Source organism: Schistocerca nitens, chromosome 2 (genome assembly GCF_023898315.1).
Source record: "Schistocerca nitens isolate TAMUIC-IGC-003100 chromosome 2, iqSchNite1.1, whole genome shotgun sequence".
NCBI lineage: Eukaryota > Metazoa > Arthropoda > Insecta > Orthoptera > Acrididae > Schistocerca > Schistocerca nitens.
This window is the reverse complement of record NC_064615.1, coordinates 889626328-889653069: the sequence shown is the minus strand read 5'-3', so window position 1 is coordinate 889653069 and position 26742 is coordinate 889626328. Positions and strand designations below refer to the sequence as shown.

The 26742-nt window shown below is 42.3% G+C and overlaps 1 protein-coding gene across 1 annotated transcript in view; it reads left to right on the top strand.

Annotated features, from left to right (window-relative positions):
• LOC126237201 (NFX1-type zinc finger-containing protein 1-like) overlaps positions 1-26742 on the top strand; it is a 383285-nt gene that overhangs the window by 307308 nt on the left and 49235 nt on the right. The window contains exons 13-14 of the mRNA XM_049947081.1: positions 2464-2575; positions 18512-18729. Coding sequence (XP_049803038.1) covers positions 2464-2575; positions 18512-18729 — 330 coding nt within the window. The remainder of the gene's footprint in view (positions 1-2463; positions 2576-18511; positions 18730-26742) is intronic.

The window sequence follows — 26742 nt, the reverse complement described above, 5'->3', positions numbered from 1 at the left end:
TAAAGTTTCCCCTTCCTGGGACAATGAATTCACGGTGTTCTTATTTCAATTTCCAGGAGTGTATTAGAAACAGTATAGATGTTAATGCCCCAAGGTTTTTATATTTTTTCTTCTTTTGATTATGAAAAACTAAGTGGCCCAAACATTGAACTCTTAATTCTGTTCATTAATTCTTGTACCAGTTGGTGACAATATTCTCCATGTCAACTGAATGTGTTATTACAGCATTCGGAAGCCAATGTGACTAACTCCAATTTCCTCATTTGCATTTTCATAGCATTTGCTTTCTCGTATTTAATCAGGTATTACAGTCACCCTCCTTAATACAGATTTTACATGATTGTCCCATTTTATATTACTTCTTAGTATTATCACTAAATACTTACAGGTAAAACTAACAACATCAATCTGGTTTTCATGATTTCAATAACAACAAAAGTTTTAGTATGCATGACCAGAAACAGAAGGTTCTTGAGGGCCACAAGAGATAATTACATGCCTGAAACAGCACATAACAAACAGTGCAAGAGACCACAAGCATAGACTTACTCAGATTCATGCCCTGATCAGAATCGAAACTTAAAAACTATGTTAATGACAACAAAGATTTTAAAAGCTCTGCAATCAAAGCGGATGCTGTTGATTAAAAATTTTTAATTCCTGGGCACAGCTGACTACCAAATGATTTCACCTATGATGTAGTTGAATCTAGAGCAAGACTTTATGTGGAATAACTACATAGGAAAAGCAGATGCCAGATTGAGATTCACAGGAAAAATCTTAAGTACATGTCACTCATCCAGAAAGGAAGTGGCCTACAAGGTGCTTGTTTGACCAATTCTTGAATATTGTTGATCAATCTGGGATCCTTTCCAGGTAGGACATACAGAAGAGAGAGAGAAGTTCCCAGGAAGTGTGGCATGTTTCATCACCGGATTATGTAGTTGGCGTGAGAGTGTGACAAAGGTGCTCAACAAACTCCAGTGACAGACATTATAAAAGAGTTGTTTTGCATAACAGAGAGGTTTACTATTCAAATTTCGAAAGAGTACTTTGTGGCAAGAGTCAGACAGCATATTGCTTCCTCACACATATATCTCACAAAATGAACACAGTGAGAAAATTCGAGAGATTATAGAGCTAGTATAGAGGCTTACCGACAATAAATATTCCTACATGCCATTCACAAGTGGAACATAGAAGGGGGAATCAGAAATCAATTCATGGTATCAGAAGTACCCCCCCCCCTCCCTCCCCCCCCTTGTGCCACACACCCTTAGGCAGCTTGCAGAGTTTGATGCAGATATAGAAAGAAGCAATACATCGTCTCACCAGAAGAGTGGTACAATGTAATTTGTTACTGCAAAACAAAGAACCTGTTTTTAGTAGCTGAAGTGCATCATAATGATTTTTATCTGCAAAGACTCTTGAAGACCTTACAGCAAACCACAAAAAGACATTTGAAGGTTTACCAGTAAATTGGCTTGACATACAATTGGTTCGATTGGAGAAGTTACTACCTTCTGTAAAATACAAGACCACTTTTTATGACAATTTTCCATTCCTTATGGTGACTTTGAAGAAACCTACAACAGTCACCAATCTGAATTTGTGAATATAAACCAAGATGCCCTGTATTCAGGTATTCGTCCCATCAGCAGGGAAAAGAGAGAATGTCTCATGTCCTTCCAAAAGTATATTCCTTCTGTTATCCATGACTTCTACTAGAAGGCAGTGATCACTCATGAGGAACACAATGACCAAGTGTTGGAGAACTGTAATAACTTTCATTGTGGTGATTGACAACATTGGAAGTGAAATAAATAGTGAATTTGTTCAGTTGTCAATATGACCAACTCCTTAAAAATACATATGTTCCATCATTCTCTGTTTCCATGATCATCTGTATTATGTCTTCATCATATTTGTAAATCACACAACATTATGATCACCATAGTAATATTATGATGAATAGAAATTTGAATTATAATTAAAGCTTAATTTTCAATAGGCATTTAATTTCACTCTCAGTTTTCTCAGTTTCTGTTGCACTGGAGTTATGTTGGACTCTGAATGGCATGTATGATAAACCCATCTCAGATGCTGTCAGATGCTTCACTTTTCTCTCTTTATCCAAATTCAAGTGACCATTATTTATTACTTGTTGTTCTCCTGTATATAAATTATTTTTAAGTAAGAGGGCAATCTTAAACTTAATCTTGAATAGCTACCTGTTTCGATATAGAAATTGGCGCTGCCAGTAGTTCATGATACATATTTAAACTTCAACTTAGCATTTTTTTTATGTTACATCTATGAGGGAAATATCCTATATATAGCTCTTTCTCAAGTAACACTTGAATCATAAATTGTATGCTAATGAAGGTCATGGAATATGCTGTGGTTGAAACATAATATTTTCTCATAATCTATGTGGTAAAACAACTTTCTTTGTACTTGCAGATGTAATATGGATTGTTCAAAAATTTGTCCCCCTTGTAACCAGGAGTGTGACTACCAGTGCAGGCATTCACACTGGTCTGTGAGATGTGGTGAGCCTTATATACGATGCAAAGTGAGTATTGCTACTGACATTGCTATTATTTTACAAATAATACACTTTCAGTTTTGATTAGAACCATTTTTATTCTTGAGTACTAACAGCAAATAATAATTTAATCTGCAAGTGATTCTCATAAGGTGTTGAGAATTGGTTTCATAGAATGACAACTGCATTGTCTTAACTGAATAAGCATGTTTGTGTTTTTAAAAACTGCTGTAAGACAGAAGGTATCATTACTGTTCTGACATGCTTTTCTCACACACACTCAAATAATAACGTATGTATTTACTGCTTAATCAAGTAATGCAGATAGTAATCATTTTAAATATTACGAAATGATTTGCTCCAGTCCATTGGCTGCTTTATATAATTAGCAGATGTAGATCTACATCTGTACTCCACAAACTTTTATGACCATGGATTACTGCAGTAATTACATGTAAAAAATATGGTTACAAGTACTGATTCGTACTCCAAGGAAAGAATTTCAGGTTCAGCTTAGTACATAAACTATATTTAGACAACACAATGTGATATAGCATTCAGTCACCCTGCACTCAAATGATGAGTGCACTTTTCTGATACTTATTCCTCTGAAACATATAGAAGCTGACATATAGATTATTGTGACCAGCTGAATGATTCTACATATGATTTGCAGTCATGTTTTTACCAAAATATGAATTATTATTAGTTAAAGATTACAAAACACACAGAGCTGCTGAACATATACTATGTGATCAAAAAGTATCTGGACACCCCCAAAAACATATGTTTTTCATATTAGGTGCATTGTGCTGCCACCTACTTCCAGGTACTCCATATCAGCAACCTCAGTAGTCATTAGACATCCTGAGAGAGCGGAATGGGGTGCTCCATGGAACTCGTGGACTTCGAATGTGGTCAGGTGATTGGGTGCCACTTGTGTCATATGTCTGTACGCGAGATTTCCACACTCCTAAACATCTCTAGGTTCACTGTTTTCGATGTGTTAATGAAGTGGAAACTTAAAGGGACACAAACAGCACAAAAGCATACAGGCCAACCTCATTTGTTGACTGATAGAGGCTGCTGACTGTTGAAGAGGGTCATAATGTGTAATAGGCAGATATCTATCCAGGCCATTGCATAGGAATTCCAAACTGGATTAGGATCCACTGCAAGTACTTTGACAGTTAGGCAGGAGGTGACAAAACTTGGATTTCATGGTCGAGCGGCTGCTCGTGAGCACCCATCACGCCGGTAAATGCCAAACAACGCCTCACTTGGTGTAAGGAGCATAAACATTGTATGATTGAACAGTGGAAAAACATTGTGTGGAGTGACGAATCACGGTACGGTACAGAATGTGGCGATATGATGGCAGGGTGTGGGTGTGGCGAATGCCCGGTGTACTTCATCTGCCAGTGTGTGTAGTGCCCACTGTAAAATTCGAAGGTGTTGTAGTGTGGTGATGTTTTTCGTGGAGAGGGCTTGCACCCCTTATTGTTTTGCATGGTACTATCACAGCACAGGCCTACTTGATGTTTTAAGCTCCTCCTTGCTTCCCACTGCTGAAGAGCAACTCTGGGATGGCGATTGCATCTTTCAACATGATCAAGCACCTGTTCACAATGCACAGCCTGTGGTGGAGTAGTTACATGACAGTACCATCCCTGTAATGGACTGGCCTGCACAGAGTCTTGACCTGAATCCTATAGAACGCCTTTGGGATGTTTTGGAACGCCTACTTCATGCCTGGCCTCACTGACTGACATCAATACCTCTCCTGTAATCCATGAAGAATGGGCTGCCATTCCCCAAGAAACCTCCCAGCACCTGACTGAACGGATATCTGCGAGAGTGGAAGCTGTCATCAAGGCTAGGGATGGGCCAACACAATATTATATTCCAGCATTACCGATGGAGGGTGCCCCAAACTTGTAAGTCATCTTAGCCAGGTGTTCAGATACTTTAGAGCATGTAGTGTGCCTCTTCTCTCTATGACAAGAACAGCAGAAGGAAATCATACTAGAGGAAATTTTGGATAACACCATATTTCATTTTAGAAAATTCGAAAGTGTCACAGAGTTCAGTCTAACTACTTTGTTACAATGTCTTTGGCCTTTAAATACATTTAGGTGTTTTTATACGAAATTATTCCTCATTACAGATTGTCTGACTTTTCTTCAAAAGTTACACAAAATGTGCTTTAATTTATTATGATACATTTTAACCGACGTAGTGTATGAACACAAATCAGTGAATGTGCAACTAAGATTGAATGTGACTTTGTGCATAGTGCCTATTTAAGGATGTGCATAAGAATGTTTTTAAAAAATAATAAAATTAGAATTTCAACATTTTAAGTAGCAACATAAAAGACAGGAATGGTAGTTAATACACATACACATTGGAGTATGGAATTATTTTTGTCAACGATACTGTAGGTATTCTTCTAAAGGCAAATAGTTGTGTAGGCATTTCGGTGCATACCATGGCTGCAGCACCTATCTGCAAACAAATTAAATAATAACTCTGTAACTTTATTTTATCAAGATGATAAAATGACTACTGCTGGTAAACGTTTTGTTGTTAATGAGAACTATAAACTTCAATGTTGCAAATGCAATATTCTTAGAAAATGTCTGTTTCTTTACATGTGGATTCAAATACAGAAAAACACCAAACAAAGAAGTAAGATTGCTAACCAAATAAAAGTAGATAACACACAGACAGAACAAAAAAAGAATGCCAGAAAGTTCAGGCCACAGTGGCCTGCTTGTGTGAATGTGTGTGTGTTTTCTACTTCAGAAGATCTTTAGGCCAAAAGCTCAAATGCATAGCAGTCTTTTCATTGTCCCTCTGTGTGACTCAGCATCTCCTCTATATGGTGAATAGCAATCTATCCTTTTTGTAATCTTGAAGAATGCCAGAAAGTTAGTTAATTGTTGCTGTTGTGTCTTCAGTGTGAAGACTGGTTTGAAGGAGTTCTCTTTTCTAGTCTATCCTGTGCAAATATCTTCATCTCTGGTTTACTGCTGCAGCCAACTTCTATTTGAACCTGCTTACTATATTCAAGCCGTGGTCTCTGTCTACAATTATTATCCTTCACAATTTCTTCCATTAACAAATTGACATGTTCTTCATGCGTCAGAATGTGTCCTATCAATGGATTCCTTTGAATCGTTGTACTGTAAATTTCCTATTTCCTCAATTCAGTTCAGTACCTCGTCATTTATTATTAGATCCATCCATCTAATCTTCAGTATTCTTCTATTACAAAAGCTTTTGTTCTCTCCTTCACTGAACTGCTTATGGTCCAAGTTCTCCAGGCAAATACTTTCAGAAAAGACTTTCTATCACTTACATTTATGTTCAACATTAACAAATTCCTTATTTTCAAAAACACTTTTCTTGCTATTGCCAGTCTGCATTTTATGTCCTTTCTGCTTTGGCCATCACCAGTTATTTTGCTGTCCAAATAACAAGACTCATCTGCTACTTGTAGTATCTCCTCACCATACCTGATTTTTTTTTTTTTTTTCGTACCATTATCCTTGTTTTAACAGTGTATCTGCAGTGACAGGAATTTCTTTGCTCAGTGTGCCGGATGTCCACCCAAGGCCTTCACAGACAGCACTATCCCCCAAAGCCAGTCAGCAAACAGATTTCCACATTTTATCCTCACTCACCCTAATCCTCCCACCAGCCCCAAGAATCGGCTGCAAAGGAGCGGCCCCTCTCATAACCTAGTATCATCCCTTACTGGAGCAACTGAACCACATCTTATGTTGTGGTACTATCTATTGTCATGCCCAGACATGAGAAACACCCTACCCATGACCCTTCCCAATCATAGTAAAGTGGTATTCCAGTGTCCACTCATCCTGGTCCATCTCTGTGGAGGACTCAGGTGCAAGACCTGCTCTATTTACTCACCCAGCACACCCTACTCTAGTCTCATCATTGACTTACCCTACCTCATCAGAAGCAAGTCACTTGTGAAAGCAACAATGCCATATACAAGCTCTGCTGCATTTTCTGCACCTCATTTTATGTGAGCATGACCACCAGCCAACTGTAGCCAAGAGCAAAGTTGACCACCCAGTGGCAGAAGACGCTACTGAGCTCAGTGTGATAGATTTCAGCGGCTGCCTTCACAACCCATGGTATCTGGGTCCTTCCCACCCCCCACCCCACTGCTTTTCTGTACAGTTCAGATACAAGTTATTGTTGCAGTACATACTTTGCTCCTGTACTGCCCTTAGCCACAGCATCTGCTAACTCGCTGCTCCCAAACCCTCTACCCAACAGTCTACCCATCCTCTGTCCTGTCACCCACTCCCAATAGTCAATTCCACATTGTCATTGTGCACCTCATGAACTCAGTGCTTCTGCTATTCAATGAGTGGTCTCATTTTCTTGTAAATGATTTACATTCTGTCCGAACTTTCCTTACAAGTTATGTACGGTGTGAGAGACTTTCTACACCTGCGCATGTGCTCTGGAAGCCACTGTAGTGCATGGCAGAAGAGCTGGGCATTAGTGCCTGGAGACAGTAGCCGTGTGTGTGTGTGTGTGTGTGTGTGTGTCTGTGTGTGTGTGTGTGTGAATCCTACTTCAGAGGAAGGACATTTTTCTGAAAGCTTAAATGTTTCTAGTATTGTAATCTTTTTTTTTTCCCTGTCTGCTCCTCTATGTGTTGAGTCTCAGTCTGTGCTTTCCACATTGCTATTATTTTGTCCAGTACTTCCCATTATTTGATTGCGCCAAAATTAGTGACTTTCTGTTCTTCTGCATTTACATATGGAGCAAGGAGGCAAAATAGATGCCTTGATACACACCTGAATGTCTCGGAACTTACTTCCATGAGCCCCTGTGCAAGGTATTCTGAGACAGTAAAACTGTTGCAGAGTCTTCCTCAAATACGAATTTTTAAAGTTAGTCCAACAGGATTTGATATGTAGAACGTCACCTCTCTTCAAAAGATGGCAATTTGATCTCCCAGAGAATGTCCAGTGCAATTGTATATGGTCTTTTCTGATGTGGGCAGCATGTATCTGAATTTGTTCAGCATTGCCTCATTATAAAGGGTGCTTTAGGGACTGTGGATAAAGTATACAGACATTCTATAAAGTTCAGAATTAGTCTGATGATACAAGAAACAAAGTGCTAACTAAAGCTCAAAAGAAAAGCTGTAAAAAGACCAAAAAGGAGTTATTGGTGGGAGTTTCAGCTGGTATAGAGCTATTTGAGAGATGATCAATAGGAAATTAGAATTTTTAAGTTAAATGCAGAATTGGACCAAGTCACTTATATGTTTTAATGTCAGACTTTTGTGGAAAGATATTCATAAAGAAAGTCATATAGTAGCAGTAGGGGTGCAGTCAGTAGTTTGCCCCACAACTGTAATTATACAGTTGATAGTGACATTAGGCACATCACGGGCTGCTAGTAATCACGTCATTGAAAACCCATAAGCTCCGTCCACATAACTGAGCAGAATAAATACAGTTATAGAAGAAACAGCTGCTGGCAGGACATACATATCAAAAACCATATCAAGTACATGATCAGTGGTTAGTGAATAAATATGAAATATGAATATACTGCAGTTTGAATAAAGCTGGGGCCTTAAAGAACACTCATTTAGCATATGCCATCAAAACATCAAAGGCCTCATTAATTTACAAGGATGGTTGGAACAAAACAACTTGTCAAACATTTTATTAATAATATAATACAGCTGAATATTCAAGAATTCCTTTTGGTGAATTAGATAATGCAATAATTACGGCTAAAATTTGTAAGAGAAAAAAGTAAATAATAAAATGTTTAGCAGCCATACGGCAAAATACTATTTCCAATTCCCAGATGTATTGTCTGCACCAGAGATCCTCAATAACCATGAAATGAGAAAGTGTCTTTGGCGACACGTGGTTGTGCAACTACCATCGTGCAATCAGCTGATGGCTTACTACGTGTCAATTAAGATCCTGGGCTAGCCAGTAAGAACACTCTCAATGCGGCACGTGGATGTTCTGTGATTTCGAGTGATATATTTTAGACTATTATGTTGTTGACTACTTTCTGATATTCTTACACTTAGCCTTGCCTCCAGTTTATGTCAATTGCATTTTCGTGTTTCCTAGTGATTCCTGTGATGTGGAAGTGCTGTAGTTACAGAAATGAAGTGCATTTTATGAAATTAAGCCACAGATTTGTGTCATGTCTAATTCTGCAGAGTGATCGGTTCTGCAGGGTGTGGAACCTTGTTTTCTTTGACTGATCTTAGTCATTTCTCAATACCAAGAGTGGTTACTGTGGCCACCCACATATGAGTTTGTGTGGTGGTTAATTAGTGATAGGTCTTTTGTAGAGTACTTACCGATGCACTAGATGTCATTAAACCTGTTTTCCTCTATTCTGCTTTGTAACAAGGTTTTCGTACTCTTGTTATTAATGCTGATGTCGTCCATATCATGTTGTCCATGAGAGACTACCATATACTTTGTATTCTCATCATTGACCAGTAATACTAGTTTCCTCGCTTCTAGCATAAATCAAGAGGCATACAGTGACAAAACTAAAACAACATACAAGAAAAACACAACTATTATCTGACTCACCAAAACACACACACACACACACACACACACACACACACACACACACACAAAACACAAATTATCCCCATAGTCAAAAACACAAAATGTAAACATGCCATACAATATTACACTTATAATAATTCACTCCCTCCGTGACCGTAATGCATACCGAATGTTGTGCGTCTGCTGTTGTCCCTCCGTTTGCTATGCCTAGCCTCTCCAGTTGGCTCACTTCCTTGTAATTGAAGTAATCTGTCCACCATTCCTTCAAAAGGCTTTACTCTACTTATGTGGATAACAGATGTTTTTATTGGCAGCTGCACTTTCAAAAAAATGGTTCAAATGGCTCTGAGCACTATGGGACTCAACTGCTGAGGTTATTAGTCCCATAGAACTAGTTAAACCTAACTAACCTAAGGACATCACAAACATCCATGCCCGAGGTAGGATTCGAACCTGCGACCGTAGCGGTCTTGCGGTTCCAGACTGCAGCGCCTTTAACCGCACGGCCACTTCGGCCGGCAGCTGCACTTTCACATTTACAGGCAAAGTCATCTCCATGACCTGGTACGGTCCATGGTACTTAGTCAAAAAGTTTTTCGTCTTAGGTGTATATAGATTCGTGATCCATACCCATTGACCTACCCTGTACTGTGGTAAAGGTTCCAACCACTTATTCTGTTCTCCCTGCCTTTCCAACACTTTCGGATTGGCCTTCTGTAACCTCTTCCAGACTTCCCGTATTGCCCATGCAAATTTCCTCACTGTGTCCCCTTTAGATCCCGATTTCAGACATAAAACATCAAATGGTAATGGCATCTTTCTTCCATAGACCACCTCGAACGGTGACATTCTGACGCCCGAATGTACACTCCTGGAAATTGAAATAAGAACACCGTGAATTCATTGTCCCAGGAAGGGGAAACTTTATTGACACATTCCTGGGGTCAGATACATCACATGATCACACTGACAGAACCACGGGCACATAGACACAGGCAACAGAGCATGCACAATGTCGGCACTAGTACAGTGTATATCCACCTTTCGCAGCAATGCAGGCTGCTATTCTCCCATGGAGACGATCGTAGAGATGCTGGATTTAGTCCTGTGGAACGGCTTGCCATGCCATTTCCACCTGGCGCCTCAGTTGGACCAGCGTTCGTGCTGGACGTGCAGACCGCGTGAGACGACAGAACCACAGGCACATAGACACAGGCAACAGAGCATGCACAATGTCGGCACTAGTACAGTGTATATCCACCTTTCGCAGCAATGCAGGCTGCTATTCTCCCATGGAGACGATCGTAGAGATGCTGGATGTAGTCCTGTGGAACGGCTTGCCATGCCATTTCCACCTGGCGCCTCAGTTGGACCAGCGTTCGTGCTGGACGTGCAGACCGCGTGAGACGACGCTTCATCCAGTCCCAAACATGCTCAATGGGGGACAGATCTGGAGATCTTGCTGGCCAGGGTAGTTGACTTACACCTTCTAGAGCACGTTGGGTGGCACGGGATACATGCGGACGTGCATTGTCCTGTTGGAACAGCAAGTTCCCTTGCCGGTCTAGGAATGGTAGAACGATGGGTTCGATGACGGTTTGGATGTACCGTGCACTATTCAGTGTCCCCTCGACGATCACCAGTGGTGTACGGCCAGTGTAGGAGATCGCTCCCCACACCATGATGCCGGGTGTTGGCCCTGTGTGCCTCGGTCGTATGCAGTCCTGATTGTGGCGCTCACCTGCATGGCGCCAAACACGCATACGACCATCATTGGCACCAAGGCGGAAGCGACTCTCATCGCTGAAGACGACACGTCTCCATTCGTCCCTCCATTCACGCCTGTCGCGACACCACTGGAGGCGGGCTGCACGATGTTGGGGCGTGAGCGGAAGACGGCCTAACGGTGTGCGGGACCGTAGCCCAGCTTCATGGAGACGGTTGCGAATGGTCCTCGCCGATACCCCAGGAGCAACAGTGTCCCTAATTTGCTGGGAAGTGGCGGTGCGGTCCCCTACGGCACTGCGTAGGATCCTACGGTCTTGGCGTGCATCCGTGCGTCGCTGCGGTCCGGTCCCAGGTCGACGGGCACGTGCACCTTCCGCCGACCACTGGCGACAACATCGATGTACCGTGGAGACCTCACGCCCCACGTGTTGAGCAATTTGGCGGTACGTCCACCCGGCCTCCCGCATGCCCACTATACGCCCTCGCTCAAAGTCCGTCAACTGCACATACGGTTCACGTCCAAGCTGTCGCGGCATGCTACCAGTGTTAAAGACTGCGATGGAGCTCCGTATGCCACGGCAAACTGGCTGACACTGACGGCGGCGGTGCACAAATGCTACACAGCTAGCGCCATTCGACGGCCAACACCGCGGTTCCTGGTGTGTCCGCTGTGCCGTGCGTGTGATCATTGCTTGTACAGCCTTCTCGCAGTGTCCGGAGCAAGTATGGTGGGTCTGACACACCGGTGTCAATGTGTTCTTTTTTCCATTTCCAGGAGTGTATTTTGGTGTTATAACTCGATACCACATATGGAAGATCAACGTCCCAGTTATCATGGTTTCCATTCACGTAACAACTTGGCATTTTTGAAATTGTCCTATGTACTCACTCCATTCTCCCATTCACCTGCGGATGAAATGGACTGATCCATAATTTTTTAATTCTCAATAACCGACACAACTGTGTCATTAATTCGGACATGAATTTCATTCCTTGATCCATATGCATGGTATCAGGTACCCCGAACTTCAATAACCAGTTATTGACTAAAGTTTGTGCTACTGTACTTGCCTGTTGGTCTGGTATTGCGACCACGGCTGGAAACCACGAAAAGTGATCAAATATAGTTAAAACGTAATGATTCCCTGCCGGTGTTTTGTTGTATGGCCCGCAGATATCTAGCCCCATAAACTTGAAAGGTTTCGAAGCATCTGGTAACAGTTGCAATGGAATTCTTCCGCATTTCACATCTACTCGCTGCGCACACAGTACACAATTTGCTACATATTGTTCCACATGCCTTCTCTGAGTGCGCCACAAAATCGTTCTGCTACTTGTCTTTCTGTTGCTCAGTGACCCCCGTGCCCTGAAAGCACATGATCAAGGACCTGATTTAAGACTTCCTCTCTCAAACTCTTTCATACCACTACCCGTGGTCCACACCTGGTAACTCTACACAACAATTTTCCCTCCACAATGAAATGTGGTAGAGTTCTGAAACCCTGGCACTCCTCATCCTCTGCTTGTGCCCTTTGCCATTCCGCGACACTCTTACCCATTACTTCTAATGCATCTAACTTGCGACTTAATGCATCTGCATTCCTGTGTTTCTTCCCTGGCTTATGAATTACATCAAAGTCAAACTCAATTAATTTTAGAGCCCACCATGTTAACCGACTAGAAGGCTCCTTGAGTCCCAGTAACAATCTCAATGCTGAATGTTCTGTCACGACCTTAAACTTCCTACTATAAAGGTAACGATGAAAATACGTTACTCCACTCCTTAAATCCACTGTCGTAAAATACTTACATTGTCCTAGGTTATCCAATGTGTCCGTGATATTCGGAATCGGATATGCGTCCGAAACGGTTTTTATGCATTCAGAGACCTATAATCACAACAAAGCCTATATTCCCTTGTACCATCTACCGACTTCTTAGGTACAAGAACGACGTTGCTTGAATATGGGCAATCGCGCTATGCTCTATGATTCCATCCTGTAGTAGTAGCTCTATAAACTCCTCTATTAGCGGTTGCATATGATGTGTTATCCTATATGGTTTCCTAAATATTGGTGTATTATCCTCCATTGGTACGTGATGCTTCGCAATCGGTATTGCCGGTACCTACCCTCCGTTTCGAATAAATCGCTAAATGTCAATAACAATTGCTCCAACGTGACCCTGTCGTCTCCCTGTAAATGTAATTTTCCCCTCAATTGCACTGCATCAACGTTTTGCTTATAGCCCGCCTCTAAATCCTCCCTATCAAGGTCATCTTCATCAAAAACCCCCAATGTGGCCAATAACAACCCTTTCAACAAGCTAAAATCCACTCTGCCGAAGTTATCTATACTTACAGGAAACCTATAATCTTCTTCCACATAACTTGTGTGAGCTAAACTCCTCCACACAAAACAGTGGGCATTATCCAACTCCTCATTACTTGAGAGTGGCTTCACCATGTACAACGTCTCCTTTGGTAAGTCCGTATTTATTGAATCCCAGACTACCTTCCCTATACCTGCCAGTATGTTAGCCTGCTGATAGACCTTTATTGAATGTGTTTGCAGTTTAGCTGGTGTCACCTTCATGTTAAGTGTGCCTTGCAACATTCATCCATTTGCAACCCTTTTTCCCATGCAAAACATTGTTCCACTGAGTTCCACTGTTTGTTTTCAAAGATCTATCTTCACGCGATGTTTGTCAAGGAAATCCATTCCGAGAATCACCAAATACCCCTCACTCACACATGGTAACACCTGTACCTGCTCACTAAACTTAGTTCCAGTGATCACAAATTGAAGTACTGTTGTACCAATGACTCCACTTTATTATCCCCCACCCCACGTAACCTATAACGTGGTGGCTCAAGCCTTCACCTGCTAACCAGGTCTAGACTAATAACAGACACATGTGCCCCCGTATCAACCAGAAACCTCTGTTCCCTTCCATTCACCAAGCCTAATGAGCAGTGTTCTGTCTGTGCACCTACAAGCGCATTACCTAATTTCAATGGGACCGCCCTCCGATATGTTGATGCAGTCCCGTTCTTGTTTAACAGCTGCTGTCGCCGAGGTTCCCCCCTTAATTTAACCCCTGCAGTTCACTGCCCGGTGACCCATTTTCCCCACATGAGTAACACCGCAACTGACACTGACACTGCCTCCTAGTATGACCTACCTGGCCACAACCCCAACACTTAATTTCCGCTGCCAGAACTTAATGCTGCACCCTTTGCTTCGTCGCATAATCTGCCCTCTCTAAGTATGTGGCAATCCTTAGAGCCACCGCAAGATCACAGGTATTCTCCATTCTCACCTGACGTGACATCTCCGGCAGTACTACCCACAAAAACACATCTAACGCCCTGTTCTCAGCCTTCTGTAACAGCACTCTATTCGTCTCCCCATTTGGTGACAGTTCGAACGTTTGTGCATTCAGCTTTCGAAACCTGTCTGATAATACCTCCACAGTCTCATTTCTTCTCATAACTAATGCACTTAATTTTTCCCGAGAAAACGTGGTACTATTCTGTTTTGGTACATCTGGCGTAACCAAGCCTCAAGCTCTGTAAACGCCCCCACATTGTTCAACATTTCGTGGTACAGCACGTACGACTTGGCATCCCCTATCAAGCGTAACTTCTCAACATTACAACATCTGACCAATCATTGGCCTCAGCCATTGTGATAATGTCATTAAGGAATACTGACACATCCTCCGTTGTTTACCCGAAAAGGGGTTAATCATTGCCGCGATTGCCAGGCCAAATGGTCTATGACACTCCCCGACCTGCAATTTACTGTCACCTGATGTCCCTTCCCCTACTTGTGATGCCTCAAATCTCCGTGCTAATTCTTCATATTTTCTTTGTCCTTTATCCTTGCCTCCGACAATACCCGAATTTGCTCAGTTAGAGCGGCTACAGCTTCCGCTGTAGTCACTGACACAGCCTCCACCACTTGCCGTGTTTCCACCATTCTTGTTTATAGCTCTGTTGTTAGTATTAATTCCATTCTGCTACTCCTAAAACTTAGTTGTTGCAGGGAATCATCATCCATCTACATTCTGAACAATTGTGCACCAAATGTACAAATCTGTTACAAATAAAACAACTCTTTAGCACCTACTGTGTACACGGTAATCCGTGACCTGACAGTTTACAAAAATTATATCACTTAGGTGCTGTGTCGTCGTGTCCCCCATTTCCACTGAATTCAGATAAATCTACAGGCTCCTCCAGCCTTACAAAAGACACCTTCAAAAAGTCTAACCTAATTGACACTGAACCCCTGAAAACACAAAATAATGACACATAAACAGTCAATCAAACATCACTCACCCATCCCAATCGTGCTCGTGCACAGGTGACAGTCCTGCTTTCCTTCCTATACTGGACAAGAACTTCCCGAATGACAAGACATAACAAGAAGTGTACTACCACCTGTAACGAACGTAACCAAACACCGCAACTACCCCTCTACACAGTCACACCTCAATGCTCCTTGCTCGACATAAGATGTGGGAGTGGAAATCCGGTACCAGCGTTCTAACCGGCACCACTTCTGACACCACTGTAGCAGACAGTCGATGGTCGAACCCGGGACTCCAGTTGGCAGAACTGAAGCTGGGGCCCGCCGTGCTGTTTCTCGTCAGGAGGCCAAGCAAGTTCAGTAGCATCAAGAGGCAGTACAGAGTGATACAGTGGTATTCTGAAATATTCCTTTATTCAGCTAGTTTACAGAAGTGTAATGTCGGTGCACCGTCCATGCGCTGTTCCGTGCGTCCGGCCATCTCAGCTCTCCTGGACTGCCGACATCGCTGCTGCAGTCATCAAGACCGCCCAACGATGGAAGTCAGCCGCGCTCACACGGTCACCACACGTCGAGGCGTAGCAACTGGAGCCGCTCTTCTGCCCGCGATTCCGGAGGCTGTTACAGTCCGTGGTCCCCGCCGCTCTCCGCCCCATTTGGCCTGCTCTGTCAGACCATGGGACAAAGGTGGTTACACTGGTCACCTATGGCCCTTGGCCGCTGCTGCTCCCAGGACAGGACCGGACTCAAACCTGCTCCGTCCTGGACACCATGCTGTAACTTGTCACTAGTGGTGCTTATCGGATGGCAACACCCACCGCCGTCCCTAACACTGTTTCAGCGCTGCTGCACCTCCTGCAGTGTACACCTCTCCGTACCCTGGTATGCCAAGTGGGAAGCGAACGTGGCCCATCCTGGACTCTCTGCAGACCGCTGTCACTGCCCGTTTTCAGGCAGACCGTGCAATCTCCAAGTACCCAGCTGCTGTTCTGTCCTGCCCTGGTGTTGTGTCCCTGGAGGCGGAATACAACCCGAATAAGTACATAGAAACAAAGTACAGGTTTACACAGAATATTTACATCATCACTGTCAGACTGGCCCCTATAAGCATAGACCAGCACATGTCCGACCAGACTCTCAACTGACCCGGCCCACACCCCTCAAGCTAAAAGTACCCGACTATTTATACTGCTTTTCCCCTCACTCCTGACATAGTGTCAGAGAGAGACAGAAACTATGGCAGTGGTAAATTCCTTTACATCAGCCACTTATCCATTGCCACTCCTGGCTTTGGCCTACTGCCTCACCTCATACATCTCAATAACTTAAAACAATGCTGCAGTTCCCTGCCTTGCTGTTGCTCCACTCCAAACAAATCGTACATGCAATACGATGCTTCAGCTCCGCTCCATGTTTACCTTGCCTGGCCTACTGGCTGCCGACTATTACCACACACTGCCAACAGCCCAGACTTCATTGCCCAACGCGCCTTTACTGAATTTTTAACAAAATTCCCCTTTCGTATTACTAAGACTAATACTAGCACAGCAATATCAATGTCTGAAGGTGCACTTATATAACTAAGAAATTGATAACATACTGTATATACACAAATAAACCGAAACATTATGACAACTGCCCACTGCTAGGTTGGATGCCTCCTGGTGGTGTTCTGGGCATGAGACGCAGTAAGGAAAGTATGTACGTCAAGCAGAGACAGGTAGGGTATTACCCTAGCAAAGATACGCACTGCAAATGGAAAAATCCACTGAGATGAGCAATTTTGCCAAAGGGCAGATTTTATTATGCAGAGCTTGTGAACGAGTATCTCAGAAACACCGAAACTGGTCAAATGTTTATGTGCTACTGTCATGAGCAACTATGGAAAGTGGAAGGAGACAGGAAACTGCCAATAGGTGCTGAGTGGTTGGACGTCCACAACTCTTCACAGAATGTGGTGTTTGGAGGCTTGTTTCCTCTGTAACATAGGATAGGTAACGATCTATGGTACCTCTGGTGAAAGAACAAAATGCCGGTGGATGCACGTGTTTCGGAGCACACCAATCAACGCACATTGTCGAACAAGGAGTTCTGCAGCAAGTGACCCCTGCATGTTCACATCTTGGCCCCAATGACATCATCAGTTATGATTGTAGTGGTCTCAGGATCATCGAGATAGGATTACATATCACTGGAAATGTGTCATCTCGTTGGATGGATCATGTTTTTTCTACACGTCAATGGTCGTCTCCACAGGAAATGAGACACTTAAAGTAGTAAAGGAGTGTTGCTATTTGGGGAGCAAAATAACTGATGATGCTCAAAGTAGAGAGGATATAAAATGTAGACTGGCAATGGCAAGGAAAGCGTTTCTGAAGAAGAGAAATTTGTTAACATCGAGTATAGATTTAAGTGTCAGGAAGTCGTTTCTGAAAGTATTTGTATGGAGTGTAGCCATGTATGGAAGTGAAACATGGACGATAACTAGTTTGGACAAGAAGAGAATAGAAGCTTTCGAAATGTGGTGCTACAGAAGAATGCTGAAGATTATTATCGAAATTACGAGAGAGCACATTCCGGGAAGAGATGGGCAACATATTACTACCGCCCACATATATCTCGCGTAATGATCACAACGAAAAGATCCGAGAAATTAGAGCAAATACGGAGACTTACAAGCAGTCGTTCTTCCCACGCACAATTCGTGAATGGAACAGGGAAGGGGGGATCAGATAGTGGTACAATAAGTACCCTCCGCCACACACCGTAAGGTGGCTCGCGGAGTATAGATGTAGATGTAGATGTAGATGGGTAGATCACATAACTAATGAGGAGGTATTGAATAGAATTGGGGAGAAGAGGAGTTTGTGGCACAACTTGACAAGAAGAAGGGATCGGTTGGTAGGACATGTTCTCAGGCATCAAGGGATCATCAATTTAGCATTGGAGTGCAACATGGAGGGTAAAAATCGTAGAGGAAGGCCAAGAGATGAATAGACTAAGCAGATTCAGAAGGATGTAGGTTGCAATAAGTACTGGGAGATGAAGCAGATTGCACAGGATAGAGTAGCATGGAGAGCTGCGTCAAACCAGTCTCAGGACTGAAGACCACAACAACAACAACATATATGATTAGTTGGCAATGGTGGCCCTCATAAACATTGATTGGTGTAGTGTCGCCACAAATTATGTTTCATGTGTACTAGATTTGTATCACAGTGTGCTGCAGTGTACCATTATTTAATAATATACTGTTGTCAAGGAAGTAAATTACTCTTGATTATTTTAAAATTATCTCTATTATATTTCAGAAGCCCTGTGCATGGCATTGTAAACATTTACAATGTACAAAACGTTGCTATGAGCTCTGTGATCGTGATCCATGTTATGAACCTTGTGAAAAAAAGCGTCGATGTGGCCATGATTGTGTTGGCTTCTGTGGTGAACCGTGTCCTCCTTTATGTAGAATTTGTGATGAAGATGAATTAATGGCAATTTCCTTTGGCTCTGAAAATCAAGAGAGTGCCAGGTATGTTTCTCAATATTTATTTTTAAACTTGATGTTCTGTAGCAGTATTTAAGTATTGTTTCTTCTTTGGATGGTTATTAATTTTTTTTTTATTTTTATGATAGTAAATGGCACTACCTTGAACAATCAAGTCTCCAAATATGATGTACTTAATGTTGTAAGACTATTATGAAAAGGGAAGTGGCTAGTCACCATATAATGGAGATAGGAACAGCAAAGAGACTGTTCCAAAAACAGCTTTCGGCCCATAAGGCCTTCATGAAAAATACACACACATACACACACGACTGCAGTCTAAAGCAACTGTGGCTACAGTTGCCATCTTCTGCCCATTTATTACGTCTTTTATTATAGTCTGAAAGAAAAATTCCAGTTGTTTTTTCCTGACATTTTAAGAGTAACTATATGAAAATGCTTTAATTGTAACTGAGATCATATATTGAACAGTTCTGTTGAAAGTGAACCTTAGAGAAGCAGCTCAAATTATATAATTAATGAAAATAAAGCAAGTCAATACACATGTGAAAATTCGAAGACAAAATTCACTGGTCTAAGTGGCACTTGCATAAATGATAGAGGATAGATATATAAAGGTAACTTTTTTGTCTAGACTCTGCTAGTATTGATGAAAAATTTGCTGTATTTGCTATGAATCATTATTGTTTAAAGGCAATCACTTGTTTGTGAGTGTGGCAGTAATCCTTACAATGACGCACTTTCGCGGTTACACAGCTGTTGGTCAACTGATCCTCCTTCCTAGTCGCCATGACCAACTATATTCTCACCCACAATTACTTCTCCTTTGAAGCTATTACCTATAAACAAATCCAGGGTACGGGTGTGGGCACCCGCATGGCACCATCCTATGCCAACCTATTCATGGGCCATTTATAGGAATAGTTTATAAAAACCCAGAATCCTAAACCCCTTACCTGGTTCAGATTCACTGATGACATCTTTGCTATCTGGATCGAAGGTGAGGACACCCTATCCAGCATTCCTCCAGAACCTCAACAACATCTCCGCCATTTGCTTCACCTGGTTCTACTCAGCCCAACAAGCCAACTTCCTAGATGTTGACCTCCACCTCAAAGACCTCCGTCCATACCAAACCTACTAACCACCAGCATTATCTCCACTTCAATAGCCGCCACCCATTCCATACCAAGAAAGCCCTTCCGTACGGCCTAGCCACCCATAGTCATTGCATCTGCAGTGACGAGCAGTCTGTCTCGGAATATACCGAGGGTCTCACTGAAGCATTCACTGTCGGTAATTATCCTCCCAACCTTGTACAAAAACAAATCTCTTGTGCCTTATCTTTCCAGTCTCCCGCCACCTCCCGAAGTCCCACTGTCTGGCCTCAGAGGAGCATTCCCCTCATAACTGGAGCAACTGAATTACATTTTCTGTCAGGGTTTCGATTACCTTTCGTCGTGCCCTGAAATGAGAACTGTCCTGCACACTATCCTTCCCACCCCTCCTACACTTGTATTCCGCCATGCACCAAACCTACACAATATACTTGTCCACTGTTACACAACCCCTGCTCCCAATCCCTTACCTCGTGGCTCATACCCTTGTAATAGACGTAGATGCAAGACCTGTCCCATACATCCTTCCTCCACCACCTACTTCAGTCCAGCCACTAACATCACCTATCCCATCAAAGGCAGGGCTACCTGCAAAACCAGTCATGTGATTTACAAGCAAAGCTACAACCCCTGTGCTGCATTCTATTTAGGCATGACAACCAACAAGCTGTCTGTCCGCATGAATAGCCACCAACAAACTGCAGCCAAGAAACAAGTGGGCCACCCTGTTGCTGAACACCCTACCAAACACGATATCCATCATTTCAGTGACTGCTGCACAGCCTGTGCCATATGGATCCCTCCCATCAACACCAGCTTTTCTGAATTGTGCAGGTGGGAACTTTCCCTGCAATACATCCTGCATTCCCGTAAACCATCCTGGCCTCAACCTTCATTGGTCACAGTCCTCGTCCATCCAGCCCCTTCCTGTTCCCATTCCAGCCCTACACAGCCATCATTTCACCACCACATCCAGTGTTTTTATTTTATTTCTCTCCTTTTTTGCTGCTACCCCCCCCCCCCCTCCCCCACCAATCTCCCACCTGCCCTCCTTGTAAACTGCAGCACTTCACTGTCTGCTGTCTCCACCATATTATCCCTCCCCCTCCCCTCCCCAGCCTCCTCCTTACCTCCCAACCAGTCGCCACTCCCGTCAGTATAGTTTAGTTCAGTTATGTCATGTTCCATAGATCATTTTCACGATTATTTTATCGATATGATGTGGAACAAGGCAGATTACAAGATATATATACACACACATGAATACTGCTAATACACTCCTGGAAATTGAAATAAGAACACCGTGAATTCATTGTCCCAGGAAGGGGAAACTTTATTGACACATTCCTGGGGTCAGATACATCACATGATCACACTGACAGAACCACAGGCACATAGACACAGGCAACAGAGCATGCACAATGTCGGCACTAGTACAGTGTATATCCACCTTTCGCAGCAATGCAGGCTGCTATTCTCCCATGGAGACGATCGTAGAGATGCTGGATGTAGTCCTGTGGAACGGCTTGCCATGCCATTTCCACCTGGCGCCTCAGTTGGACCAGCGTTCGTGCTGGACGTGCAGACCGCGTGAGACGACGCTTCATCCAGTCCCAAACATGCTCAATGGGGGACAGATCCGGAGATCTTGCTGGCCAGGGTAGTTGACTTACACCTTCTAGAGCACGTTGGGTGGCACGGGATACATGCGGACGTGCATTGTCCTGTTGGAACAGCAAGTTCCCTTGCCGGTCTAGGAATGGTAGAACGATGGGTTCGATGACGGTTTGGATGTACCGTGCACTATTCAGTGTCCCCTCGACGATCACCAGTGGTGTACGGCCAGTGTAGGAGATCGCTCCCCACACCATGATGCCGGGTGTTGGCCCTGTGTGCCTCGGTCGTATGCAGTCCTGATTGTGGCGCTCACCTGCATGGCGCCAAACACGCATACGACCATCATTGGCACCAAGGCGGAAGCGACTCTCATCGCTGAAGACGACACGTCTCCATTCGTCCCTCCATTCACGCCTGTCGCGACACCACTGGAGGCGGGCTGCACAATGTTGGGGCGTGAGCGGAAGACGGCCTAACGGTGTGCGGGACCGTAGCCCAGCTTCATGGAGACGGTTGCGAATGGTCCTCGCCGATACCCCAGGAGCAACAGTGTCCCTAATTTGCTGGGAAGTGGCGGTGCGGTCCCCTACGGCACTGCGAAGGATCCTACGGTCTTGGCGTGCATCCATGCGTCGCTGCGGTCCGGTCCCAGGTTGACGGGCACGTGCACCTTCCGCCGACCACTGGCGACAACATCGATGTACTGTGGAGACCTCACGCCCCACGTGTTGAGCAATTCGGCGGTACGTCCACCCGGCCTCCCGCATGCCCACTATACGCCCTCGCTCAAAGTCCGCCAACTGCACATACGGTTCACGTCCACGCTGTCGCGGCATGCTACCAGTGTTAAAGACTGCGATGGAGCTCCGTATGCCATGGCAAACTGGCTGACACTGACGGCGGCGGTGCACAAATGCTGCGCAGCTAGCGCCATTCGACGGCCAACACCGCGGTTCCTGGTGTGTCCGCTGTGCCGTGCGTGTGATCATTGCTTGTACAGCCCCCTCGCAGTGTCCGGAGCAAGTATGGTGGGTCTGACACACCGGTGTCAATGTGTTCTTTTTTCCATTTCCAGGAGTGTATTAATATTACTGAAATTTTTGGTTCTACACATTCAGAGGTACAATTTTTTTTCCCAAGTTTTGAAACAGAAACTCGTCCATGGAATGGAAGGAACTGTCCAAAAGAAATTATTTTAAACTAGATTTAAAACTTGATCTGCTACCTGCCACACACTTTATGTTGCTGGGCAAATGATCAAAGATTTTTGTCACGGAATAATGTACTCCTTTTTGAGCAACTTAAAGCAACAGTAACGGATAGTAAACGTCATTTTTCCCTCTAGTGTTGTACATATGAACATCACTGTTCTCCGCAAATTGAGATGGATTATTTATAACAAATTTCATTAGAGAAAATATGTACTCTGATGGTGCAGTTAAAAATACCTAACTTCTTGAATAGGTGCCTACATGACATCCTTGGGTGAACACCACTAATTATTCCCACTGCTCTGTTTTGTGCAATCAATACTTTATGTCTAAGTGGTGAGTTACCCCAGAAAACAATTCCATAAGACATTATTGAGTGGAAATATGCAAAGTACGTTAGGAGGTTGATCTGTTTATTAACAGGACTAGCGTTTATACGAAGAGTGAAAGAAGATGAATTTAATTGTTTGAGAAGCTCAGTAATGTGCTTCTTCCAGTTCAAGTTGTCATCAATGTGAACACCCAAAAGTTTGGAGAAATCTACCCTGTTAACTGTGCCCTGTTCATCTGCTACATCAATTATTGGTACAACTCTATTCGGTGTACAGAACTGGATATAGTGAGTTTTTTCAAAATTAAGGGAGAGTCCATTTTCTGAGAACCACGTAATAATTCTTTGAAAGACATCCTTAACAATATCTTCTGCTGCTTTTTCTGGAATGGGATTTATTATAACACTCGTGCCATCTGCAAAAAGCACTAGCTCTGCTTGCTGAACATTTAGTGAGAGGTCACTCACATGAATAAGGAACAGCAGAGGACCCAAAATTGAACCCTGTGGGACTCCCTTTGTGATAACTCCCCATTCATTGGAATTTACCACCGTCCCAACATTATTTGTGTTATTCAACAACTTTTTTCTTTCTGTTTTTTAAGTACGATTCAAACCAGTTGTGTCTATAGCCTTCAGTTTCATAAAACCTGAGTTTTTCTAAGAGTGTAACATGATCCACACAGTCAAATGTTGTGGAAAGATCACAAAAAATACCAACTGGTGATAATTTGGTATTTAGGGCTTGTACTATTTGATGGGTAAATGTGTAGATAGCATTCTCAGTTGAGTAACCCTTCCGGAATCCAAACTCTGACATGCTGAGTAAATTATTTTCACTTAAATGTGAGACTACTCTTGAATACACAACTTTTTCAAATATTTTAGAAAAAGAAGTCAGCAATGAGACTGATCTAAAATTATTGAAGTCACTTTTGTCCTCTTTCTTATGAAGAGGTTTGACAATTGCGTGTTTCAATCTTTCTAGAAAAATTCCATGTGCCAGCAAAGCATTATGTATATCACTAAGGACTCCACTTATTAAATTAGAACAACACCTCAAAATTCTGTTAGAGACTCCATCAACACCATGAGCTCTTGTTTTTCAATATATCTAAAATTCCCATAATTTCAATGGGGGATGTTTGTGCTGTTATTTTTAACATATTTTTTTGCTTCTTCAATTGAACCCTTTAATCCTATTTTTGATGCTTATTCAGGAAGTGATTGTTAAAAATACTTGCAACTTGTGAATTATCACTCACAACATCATCATTTCACTTTGTTGCTGTGGTATGCTGTGCACTGTCAGGCTGCCCCATCTCGCTTTTTGCAATATTCCATATAGTTTTGATCTTATCATCCGCATTATTAATTTCTGTCAGAACACACAAGCTTCTCGACTTCTTAATGACTTTCCTCAAAATATTACATTATCTTTTGTAGTAAGCAAGTAACGTCAGATCCTGACTTATTCTGGCCTGCACATATATTTCCCTTTTCCTCTTACACTGTAGCTTAATTCCCTTAGTAATCCATGGCTTACTTGACTTTGTAATGGCTTTTTTGGATAATGTTTCAGGAAAGCAACTCTCAAATATTGAGACAAATTTACGGTGGAATAAACTGAATTTGGCATCAGCATCATTTTCTGTGTATACTTCATCCCATTCTACCTTTTCTAGGCTGCTCTTAAAACTCTGTATCCTGTTCGCATCAATAAGCCTCCCTGCTTTGTATGAGCCTGCCTCAAGCCTGTAAGGTGCTATACGTGTCATTTCCATTAACTGTGCATCGTGATCAGATAGCCCATTAACAACTTGGTACACATTTATAGTTTCTGCCTGAGCACCGTCTATGAAAACGTTATCGATAAGTGACGTACTATCCTGCTGCACATGGGTTGGAAAACTTACAACACATACTAAATTGAAACAACCAAACAAAGATTCTTGCTCATTTTTCCTATCCGTATCTTTTAAGAAATCTACGTTAAAGTCACCACAAACCACTAACTGCTTCCTTTCGTCTGACAGGTAGCTCAATAATGCCTCTAGATTTTTCATGAATAGCTGAAAGTTATCTTGAGGGGATCTGTAGATTGTTACAATTACTATAGAAGTATATTGCAGTTGTAGCTCACAAGCACATGCTTTAAGAATCTGATCTACACAAAAACTATTTGTTTGAGAGCTCTGGTACTGCTGTTCGCAGTGTGGTTTCAGTTACCTGAGACTGAAGTCGTGTGTGTGAGAGTTGCATTTGCATGTGTTACTAAGTTTAGCTCTGATCAACAGCACACATTCGTATACGTATAGAGAGGTTACTATTGTAAGTTTGAATATGTTAAATGATGAAATACAAAGTTCACTACAATAATTTAAACTACTTCCTCTTTTTTAATTGTTTTACACACAACTCTTTTTTTTTCTTTCTTTTACTTTTTTTTGTTCAAATTTATATATGTTATGAATGGTATACTCATCTTTAGAACTACCACTTCTATGTCATGTTTATTACAAAATATTATATGAAGCAAAGAGAACATTTTCTTTTGGTACCATGTATTCTTGTTGTATGACAATGACTGTTTAAATAGTGTTTAGATAGCTGATCGTGAAGTATCCTCAGGAAAATAATAGCATTTTCACATGTATATTTCAAATGAGAAGTCACTTCATTATTATCTTTAAATGATGTAAATAAACGATTTTCAATTACAGTAGTTGAGTAGAGACTGGTTCTACATGTTTCACAGTCATATAGTACATCTGTTATTCAGTAAATAGCATGCTACATAAGCTAAGGCCCAATGATCTATGGACTCACGCACATCATCTGAGCAAGAACTAGGAAGTAGCTGAATCATAGCAGTGTCATTGCAGACATTCAGATCACTTTTATTCAAAAGTTCATTAATACCATAATTTTCCAGAATGTAACACAAATTGTTCAGTGGCTTGTAATCATCACATTTTCACAGGTTGGTATTAGTAATACCATGTTGCTTTATACAACAAAAGAAATTCTCTAGAGCATCTTGATTGAAGGGGTTCAAATTTAAGTACTTAAACCCTACTTCTTTTAAGTTCTTCCACAAGAAAATAAAATACTTTAATGTAAACTGCCAACCTTTTATATAACTAAACAAATTAGTCATGTTTCTACTTGTTTTCAAATCTGTCATTTGTCAGCTGCCTATTTCCTTCAGTAGGCTGTACCACACTTCTATATGTGGTAAATTTTCTGACAATATTTTCCCATCACTTGCATATTGCTCATTATTGTTGAATGAATCAAAGAGATTTTCTGTTTTACTACAAACTCAGCTGTGTGTAGCCTCAGATGGTAATATCTGTGTAGAAATATATGTTTCGATTGATGATGCAACTGTATGGCTCACTTGTTCAGCAGCAACTTTGACCTTCATTTTGACATAGGAATCAGAAAAGTTAAAGTGTTTTGCTTTTAGTTTGGATAGAGTTTCAAATCTCTTCTTCTGATCCAAAGTGGAATATCTGAAAGTCCAGTATATTTCGTTTGCTTCACACCATTCTGTAAGAGCCGTCTGGTTTGTTGCATTACAAATGACTTTGAATCAAATATGCGAAGTTCACTTATTATGTGTACGATGAGTACTGTCCAATGGCTACAGTGAAAAGTGGTTGCAATAAAGTAATATGCAAGAAATGCCTTTCAGCTTATACTAATGCATTATTAGCAGCTTCAGGTGACCATAATAAATTACCCAAATCCTGAT